Genomic DNA, 9790 nt, shown 5'->3' with positions numbered 1-9790 from the left:
ATATATATATATATAGATAGATATATATTTTTTTATTAATTTCAGAGAGGAAGGGAAAGAAAAGAGAGAAACATCAATGATGAGAGAGAATCATTGATTAGCTGATTAGCTAATTGATTAGTTGATTAGCTGCCTCCTGCACGCCCACACTGGGGATTGAGCCTGCAACCCAGGCATGCGCCCTGGTGAGGAATCAAACTGTGACCTCCTGGTTCATAGGTCAACACTCAACCATTGAGCCATGCCAGCTGGGCTGAAAGTGTAAAGGTTCTTTCTTAAACCCTAGTGCTGCAATCTTAACTTTGGCTGTATTTTAAAATCACCAAGAAAACATTTTCAATTCCTGATGCTGGGTCCCCATCCCAACCACGACGATTGATTCAGTACCTCTGGAGGTGAAGGCCAGGCCTGGCACCCAGTTGATTCCAATGTACAACCTGCGTTGAGGTAGGGAGGCCTCTAAGATTAAGACTTTGCGAAACATTGCTTTAAAGAAATTGCCTACCTAGTTCTACATTAGTGCCCTAGGAAATGGAAAAGACTTAAGACCAGCTCCCACTGTAGTCTTCAGGGAATAAAAACTAGCACTCACTGATGGGGTGCAGTGGGAAAGCAGCAGTCTGTGTACTGAGCCGGGATTAAGTCATGGAAAGGTGGGCTTGTGCTGAGCATGGGACTTTGTGCAGAGCCTGTGAGTCATTTTAGAAGTGTATCAGAGAAATAAAAGACAGTCTCTGCCCACAAAAGCAGGGTCAAGTGTTAGTTTAGCAAACCAGCAAGTACCAGCCAGCAGGCCTGGCTGACACAAAGGTTCTGAAGGCTTTGATTCACACCAATCACCATTCTTGGCCCTGGGAATACAGCTGTGAACAAGGCTCAGAGTGTCTCGAATAACTGACAGTCTGTTCAAAATTAAGTAAACGGGCAATTACAGAAGGTGAGAGTTGATGAAAGAAAGGAAAAGAGGTTGGTGAGATAGGAAGATCCCATTGTTAGAGGGTTTTAAGGGTCAGGCTGAGATTTCAGTCAATACAATAGCTGATAGTTCCTGCTCAAAAGAACACTGTAAAAGAAACGTGTAAGAAAGGTTATTTTGGAACCTTTGGAAGATTATAAAAAGGAGAAATAGTGCAGATGCAGAACAGTTAGGACACCTACAACACTCTAAGGGTTGGGTGCTAAGTTCCTAAATTAGGGAGACTTGGAAATGGGAAGGAGTGGTTTATAGACTTCCCAGTGAAAAACAGCCGTTTTAATTATAGAAGCATAAATAATTTAAATACATCTCAGTCAGAAGTGAATTGTTAATATTGGAATTCTATTTTGAATGATTTACTATATATCTGAGAATGCATTTCCCATTATTAATTGCTGTCATATCTTAATCTATTTCACAACTATGTGAGAAGTTTAAAAGCTGGTTGTCAAATTAGTGAGGTTAGTCAAGGTCCGGGTTCTTTTAAGAGAATCAGCTGTTTACTTTTTGTCTGTAAGCCCACACAGTCTCTGACCAAAAAACTTACCTGTCCAACACAGCCTCTGTGACAATGGTAACCCTCCATATTTCTATTACACACTCAAGTCAGTGTTCTTATTGAGAATCTGAGCTTATGCAAAACTTTTTACTAATAAGAACTAAATTTCTGTCTTTGCCTTCAAGTGAACAAGTTTTAAAATTTTCACATGTAAATGATCAGTGTGTAATTCCAATAAACTCACTGCTCTTGTTGGGCCAATGCCATGACCAGCCACAGAGTGGATAGTATTGAGTTGTCGATACATACAAGACTGTAAACTACCAGACCCTATGCACTGGAATTGGGTCTGCATTATAAGTCTGCATGTGTATTCTCACCGGAGGCTGTAAAATGTGGGCATGCTTTCAATCCGTGCAGTCTGTGATTTATGGAGGCACATAGGTCAGGAGTTTATTATGCTGAAAATCATAATAACTGTTTTGTTTGCTCTCGAAAATGAAGTGATTGAAGCATGTTGAAAGATAAATGGGTGAAACATTTTGATTATGCTTTTATTTCTATTAAAGATTAAATATTATTGCTGAGTAACCAGCCCTGCTAAGTATTATGATATTAAAGCTGAAGTAGTGTGTAAGCCGATAGCCCCTTCTTTCTCTGGGTTTAGGTTTGTTATTAATCAAAACGTTGGACCTGTTTAGTGCAGTGGTGTCTGAAACAAACAGTCGAAAAAGACAGCTACTTTAATTTACAGCTTTCTGTTTTTCCAGGTTTGTAGGCAAATCTGTTTCTCTGTCTGGGCTTTGTGCTGTGTTCTCATGTCTAGAGGTCATTTCTTAAACCAGGGCCAATGCAGTCCAATAGTTGCATGATTCTCTGATGGCATAGAAAGGAGGAAGGTGCCTTATTATGGTTTTAGTTGACAAATTCTGGCAAAGTCATATTTGAAACAAGGATAGTCCCTACTAGAAGTGGATATAACACAAAACCCATATGTATTGGGGAGCAGAAAAAGCGATAATTTTTTTAAATAGAAGAATGCATATATGGAGAGGTATTAATAAGTTAACTAAAACGGTGGCTTTGGTGTTTTATATCAATATAGGAGTATTGAATAAAATATTTTAAAGGGCATATGATTCCAGCTACTTACTGGTGTTGGCTTAGGCGTCTGCACAAGAGTCACTTGGAAAGCGCTCACCACTTCCGGAAATGCAGTGTGGGGTGGGCTCCCCAGACGCGTGCGTGGTCAGGGACTTTTAATAGGACAGTCTGGCCACTTTCCTAAACCTGGTCCTCGACAGTGGTAACACACTCACAATTTCTAGACAGTGCGCTTTGTGGGGAGTGCAGCACAGATTGTAAGAAGTATCAGAGGAAAACACCCCCTCTTATTATGTGAAACAAAAGGCTGAGTTTACTACTTACTGAAGTAAGAAAGAGCTGTGCTTTGAGGCACGGTCTCTGAGCAAAGCTGGTTGCAAATCCTTATATGGATTTTTGGGTTGGGGATTGTTTAGGAGTGGACATCAGCCTCAGAAGCTCTTTATTCAGGAGAGGTTGTCCGTGATTGGCTGGCTTTCTGAAGCATGTTCACTGGAGTGAGTCCGCCACTGATTGGCCAGCTTTCAGAAGCACTAGGCTGCCACTGATTAGTTGGCTTTCGGAGGTGAGGTTACTGAAGTATTTACTGAGGTGCATTTAGGCCTAGGCAAGTCATCATTAATTGATTAAATCTGGTGTAATTATGTTTCAAATCCGTTTTAGTGGTCACTGTGGAACAACCAGCCTTTTTCTAGGAGTTGAAGATTGTTTTATTCTCATAAGCTAATGCTTAAACTGTAAGAAATTGAAGGACTCTGAGGAATCCCTCTAAATAAGCAATGACCCTATGATGCATTTTTCTAAATCAGGTGCTTACTAAAGCAACAGGAAGTATTAAAACTCCGGAGTTCTCACACGTGAGATGGCATGTTCATATACAGAGTGCCCCCCAAAATGTATGCACTTTAACAGCTGATAACTCAGTTTTGAAAATGTTATGTATTTTAATAAACACTGCCTTTATAATTATTCAAAGTATGTGTACATTTTTGGGACACCCTATATTATTAAAATCAGTTATGAATTTGATGCAAATCATGTATTTTAATAATAAATTGTAGAAATGTGAGTTACCTCAGGAAGTTAAAGGAAACTCTAAGTCATTATTATCGCTCATCCTCACCTGCGTTCCAATCAGCTTTATCTATCTGGGTGGAAAGGGGTGGGAATGGTAGTAAGACCCCACCTGTCAGCCCTGGTGAACTGTAGCTACTGAATCCTGAGTAATTGTAGCACTACTACTGTAACATTTTACTTTCCTCCCAAAATCTTTTTAGGACTCTTTAAAATCTGCGTATATCCTTAGGAGTTTGTCACATAAATAAACTTCACTCAGCGTTTGTGCTACTGCAGGGGAAAAGGAGCTAATGTAATATTTGGGTTTCATCTGAATGTTACAGCTGGTGTATGCGGAGTGTTAATCCTATAGGCAATTTGGCCCTATCTTCTGTGATAAAGGAAAATGCTTTGTCTGCCTATTTTAAAAATTGCTGAACTAACTAATGGGAAAGCCTTAGTAGTTTTGTTTATATATAAAAATTGAACTTTCCTCTTTCCAAATTCCTTCAACTGCCCTGAAACCTAGTCTTTTGACTTCCCCGTTTATTCCTGACACCTCCTAATGGGGACAGAGCTAATCGCTTACATGTTCCCCTGCTGCTAAGGATAGCCAGCTTATGACCACTTATGAGTCAAGCACATGTTGATACCTTAAGACCAGTAAGCATTTGATAAAGTAGGAAAGCGGGGTGGTTAGATTTGTTGTAATCAATAGTAGGAGGAAATTAGTCCACGGAGCTCTGCCAAAAGCTTAGTTTCCATTTGTATGAAAAATATGTATATTTCTTTAACTCAGCAACTCCACAGAAAAGGGAGTCATAATACCATTTGAACAAGAATTTTCTTAACACATTACCTACTCTTGATCCATTTAAATACTCAAAACAAAATGAAACAGAAATCAGATAGGAGTAGCTTATTGCAGGAGTTTTGCTCTGCAGCCAGGCTCTCTCTAGCTAAGAAAGTAAGCTCTTTAAAGGCAGCTGGCAGAATGTTCTGGGAGTTTAGTTTAAGGAACACTGTGTGTAGAAGTCTTTTAACCTCCCATCAGGAAAAGAACCTCAAGTGAAAACTGAGGCAACGACACTCACTACTAGAAATACAAGCCAGCAGAACAAACTCCACACATGGTTTTCAAATTCAAGGGTTTTCTGAGAAGTTGGTTTCCGTGTGGCACAAACACCAATAAACAATAAACCCATCTTTGTGTTCGGTACCCTTATAGTTCATTTTGCCAAGGATGGGGAAGTATAGAATTTCTCCTTTCAGTTTCCACGCCACAATCACTGAACCATCTCTCTCCCTCTTTAGGATGTCACATGTACTTCAGTTTGAGGATAAAAGCAGAAAAGTGAAAGATGCGAGCATGCAGGACTCAGACACGTTTGAAATCTATGATCCCCGGAATCCAGTGAATAAAAGAAGAAGGGAAGAAAGCAAAAAGCTGATGAGAGAGAAAAAGGAAAGAAGATAGAAGGAGAGGACTGACACCCAGAACAGGTGGAAGTGTGCCTGCAGTGGATGGCCTCATGACAGCCATTGCTCCCAGCAGCATCACTTAGGCATGGGAAGAAGTCTGGTTTTGAAAACCAGGGTCTTGTTATGTAAATTGTGGACTGACACAAACACATGCTCTTGGTTACTGGAACACACTTTTATTCTGCATTGACTTTTTATATTGTTAAATGTGAAATAAAATCACTTTCCTTCCAGTTTTCATGTTAACCATGTGCAGACCATGCAAGCCTACTTGTGCTTTTTTTACCCTAAAATATGTGAAGGCTTCATTTTTGAGATTTTTTCTAAGAAATTCCTGCAAAAAGAATATTTGAGGAAAACCTCTTTGGCATTCTGTCATCAGAATACTAACTTTGGAATATAATAAAATATATATATAATATAAAGATTGATTTTTTTTTCATATAAATATCTCAAAATAGCCAAATCAACAGGACTCAGTAGCCCGTACCTTAAATTGTGAGGAACGCCCACGTGAATACTCACACCTGCTTCTAGGCTAATGCCTGGCTTCTATTGATGCAGCTGAGACACCGGCTACTGTCAGCCCAGCTCATGGCACACCCTCGCCTGACCCCAGGCCGCCTGACCCGGGCCACCTGCCCACTCGCCCTTCTCACACAGCAGCCGCAGGAGACATGCAGGGGCCCCATTCTTGCAGAGCAGCTCATTGAGAATTTAGCCTTTGATGGCAATCACTCTCACGGGTTATTTACTACATATTATCTATATTTAGTCAGGTTTTCATTCCTAGAATCGGAATGCTAAAATTATACCACAGACTAACTTTCAGTTACCTCATAAAACCTCACCAGCAACATCTTTTCAGATAGTGTCTCATCGGCTCTCTCTCTCAAAATGTCATCCAATAGGCTTTTTCTAAGAACACTAGTTCTCAAAATACAGTCCCAGACATTACACTACAGCAACGTCACATGGGAACATGTTAGAAACGCAGAGTCTTGCTGCACTACCCTTCCCCCGCCACCCACCCCTCTTCCAGAGGAATGAAGCCGAAACTTTGAACCCAGAGGGCTTGTTAAAGAGAATCACTGCAGGTGATTCAATCCTTGGAATTGGCAGTACCTACTAACGTTATAGATGTGCCTACCCGTGATTCAAAAATTCTAATCCTAGGTCTGTGCCTTAAAGAAATTCTCACGCGTTGCTCAAGGAGACCCCTACTGAGTATACACTGAAGCATCAACCAAAGAATTGCTAAATGAGTTGTTGTATATCCATATTATCAAATACTTTGTAGTGGTGAAGATCAGTAAACCAGAGCTACATGTATTACCTTATCTTAAACATAATATGAAAAAAGGAGACCATCTGTATAAAAATTTAAAACACACAACCTACCATTATATATTATTTATGGATATACACATGTGTAGCAAAAATATAAACCAGGTATGGAAATAGTGATTACCTCTGAGGAGGCAGAAGGAATATACAGGGAGCCTTGCTTGTGTTTGTAGTGTTTTATTTATTAAGGTAGAGGGTGGGTACTCAATCCTCATTATAGTATTCTCTATACATGTTGGTATGCCTGAAATATTTCATTTTTTTTTCTTTTTGATATCTACAACCTGAGGTGAGAAGACAGGACTCCCAGTACTAACAAGAACCCTTTGTTCTCTTCAGGAAGCAGAAAGTTTCAAAGAGGAGGAGAGGGACAGGGGAGTAGGACATGCCAGCCCCCTCAATGTGGGGTGATTAATCTCACAGCCACCAAACAGTAAGCCAGTGTTTAGAAGTGTGTCCTGTCTTCTCATCACGAAGTTGTAACCTTGGTTATCACAGGTATTCACAAAGCAAAATTTTGTTTTCCAAACTTACTGAGTCTCTGTCAGTCATTGTGAAATGTATTACCACTTGATTTGTACCTACAAGTTTCCGTACCTACAAGTTTCCGTGTCATTCTTCCTCATGTGTCCACCACCGTAACCAGTGTGGGATTGTCCCAAGAATAGATAAATTAAACCCTCAGGTTGGTTAAATGCGTCTTATCCTGGTTTATTCACAAAGACCAGAAAGTTCTGAAATTCCACAGAGATTAGAATCTTATCAGCAGAATTTCACCATGATAATAAAATTCACTTTGAACTTAACTGAATTATAGCAATAACAATTTTTCAAGAATGTAATTAATTATCTGTTAAATACAAGGTGAGGCAAAGGTAGGTCTACAGTTGTGCATATGTGAAATGCAATTTATTCTTGTATTATTGTTTATTAATTATAGTATTGTTTTCCATACAAACAACTGTAAACCTACTTTTGCCCCACCCTGTATGATATTAAATGTGCTTATAGTAAAGTCTTTGGAAATGTCACAGGAGCGTGTTTGGGCTATATGAATTGCAAAAAAAAAAAAATCAGTTCAAAGACAAAAAACAAACATGAAAACATGTAAGAAGTTAGCCTTTTTAAGTTCATTCTAATTTTATATTTATTTGGGCTTATTTTTCTTTTCTGTCTTGCCATATGGTGTTTTCCTGAAACAGTGAAGTCTGTTAGCATTTTTGTTCATTGTCTGTGGCAATGCTAGACATTCTGGAGAGCAGAGAAAAGCAACTCCTGCAACTTTTTTTTTAAATCCTCACCTGAGAATATGTTTTTTATTGATTTTTTTTTTTTTTTTTAGAGAGAGAGGAAGGGGGGAGAGAAAGATATATGTGAGAGAGAAACACTGATCAGTTGCCTCCGGTACATTCACCCTGATGACTGGGGATTGAACCTGCAACCTAGGTATGTGCTCTGACTGGGAATCAAACCCACAACCTTTTGGTGTGTGGGACAACAGTCCAACAAACTGAGCCACCCAGCCAGGACAACAACAGGAAAAATTTTTTCTCATTTTCTTACAAGCCGTTTTTTCACTTTGGTTGAACCTGTTGGCAACACTAGACCTCTTTTCTCATCAGGTAATTGAAGTGAATGCGGATCTCTCTAGAATTTTTAATGGTGTACTATCAAAACATATTGTCACATGCCCTCAGCTCCCGGTATGCTCCGAGGCCACACAGCAATGCATCTGCTGCAGCTAAAAATGGGGACATCATAGAACAAGGTCATTAAAAAGTGTGAGGAGATGAGTGGTTTGCTGCTGTTGTTTTTAGAACAAGTTCAATAAGCTATGGTGTCCTTATCAAACTGTCACGACCACGTTTCTTGATAGGATCCGATGTGTGAGGTACATAAACCTGTTGTGTTGTGTCTGTTGTGTCAGTGTGGCCTGTATGGAAAAGGTTAGATAAATGCAGAATATTGCCTAAACATGCTGTTTAATCTTGGTGATAACGAGGGAGAAAATGGAGGTGTGAAGTGAGTTGCCACTAAGGGTTGTATCAGTATAAGCAATTTGTATATACGGGGTGTAGAGAAGTAGAGAAGTTAAGAGGGGTTACATTCTTTAACACTGTCATTCACAAAAAAAAAAAAAAAAAAAAAAAAAAAAAAGGCAGGTCTGGTTTCTCCATGGCTTTGACCCAGGTCCAGGGACTTCACACAGTTTACCAGGTGACACCACTCTGCTTCCTAGAAAGCAGATTTCCTGTCCCGTATATATTTTACCTCTTTCTTCTTTCGGCTTTTAATGAAGAGAAGTGAGGCAGGGACCATTTTTTAGAGAAATCCTTTCTAATGAGGATTTGAAGATATTTGAAATCCAAGAGAAATAATAAACACTGAGTCTTACTAAGATGGGGATTAGAAGTCCCCTGCTTTCGAAAGAATAATCATTTATTCTCCAAAACCCTCCTCACCAAAGCTATAGGAATATGTCACAGGTGCTAAGGGTTTTGTTAACCCCCATGGAGAGCTGTTTTCAGTGGTTAAATTGTAAACTAGCTCCCTAAGAAAAAAAGGGGGGGGGGACCTGATTTGCAGCATTTACCAATTCCCGTGGTGTAAATACTTGCCATGGAGGATTTCAAGCCACCCAAGGAAGCCCCAGTATGCAACTGGTTATTTCACAGGGTTCGCTGCTTAGCTAAAGCTTACATAGTGACTCCTGTGCTGCACTAAAGAGCTCACAGAGGGTTTTAACCTTCATCCAAGACCACAATCTTCACGTGTATTTCCACTTGATGTGATTACTTCACAAAATTTGGTCAAGTTCTGGCAACATCTGCACCCTATGTTTACAGACTAATTTGTATCTCCAGATTCTCTGTTGATGCCATTTTCAAAGCCACTGGCTCACATGAATTTTTCCCTCTGCTAGTCTTTTCTGCTTTGGTCATAGGTCCAACTCAAGAAAAAAGCAAATCTCATAGGAAAAAAAAAAAGGAGGGGGGAGGAAGGCAAGAAATGTAAGTATAGTTCCTTGAAATATAATATGCAAATTCATCATTTATGTGTGTGTTTTTTTAATAAAAAAAAGGTACTTGGGGTGAGGAATGGAGAGACCTATCTGGAGAGAAGACTGACTTTTAAATGAAATGCAGGCTTTTTCTTTTTCTTTTTCTTTTTTCTTCTTCCCATCTGCCGGGAAGTTTTTCTTTAGGGTTAGAGCACGGTATTAATATTCATGTTACTTGATCAGTAAGAACATCTTTTGGAGGCTTTCTTCACAGCACTAGTCAAAAAAAAGATGTTCTTGGTTCTTTAGAATTTTTTTTTCATCC

At 39.4% G+C, this 9790-nt stretch overlaps 1 protein-coding gene across 1 annotated transcript in view; it reads left to right on the top strand.

Annotated features, from left to right (window-relative positions):
- CWC27 (CWC27 spliceosome associated protein homolog) overlaps window positions 1-5538 on the top strand; it is a 176464-nt gene extending 170926 nt beyond the window's left edge. The window contains exon 14 of the mRNA XM_006081410.3: window positions 4950-5538. Coding sequence (XP_006081472.1) covers window positions 4950-5112 — 163 coding nt within the window. The 3' untranslated portion in view covers window positions 5113-5538. The remainder of the gene's footprint in view (window positions 1-4949) is intronic.
- The last annotated feature ends 4252 nt before the right edge of the window (window positions 5539-9790 follow it).

This window comes from Myotis lucifugus, unplaced genomic scaffold, assembly GCF_000147115.1.
Source record: "Myotis lucifugus unplaced genomic scaffold, Myoluc2.0 scaffold_0, whole genome shotgun sequence".
Taxonomy (NCBI): Eukaryota; Metazoa; Chordata; class Mammalia; order Chiroptera; family Vespertilionidae; genus Myotis; species Myotis lucifugus.
This window is presented reverse-complemented; position numbering and strand designations above follow the sequence as displayed.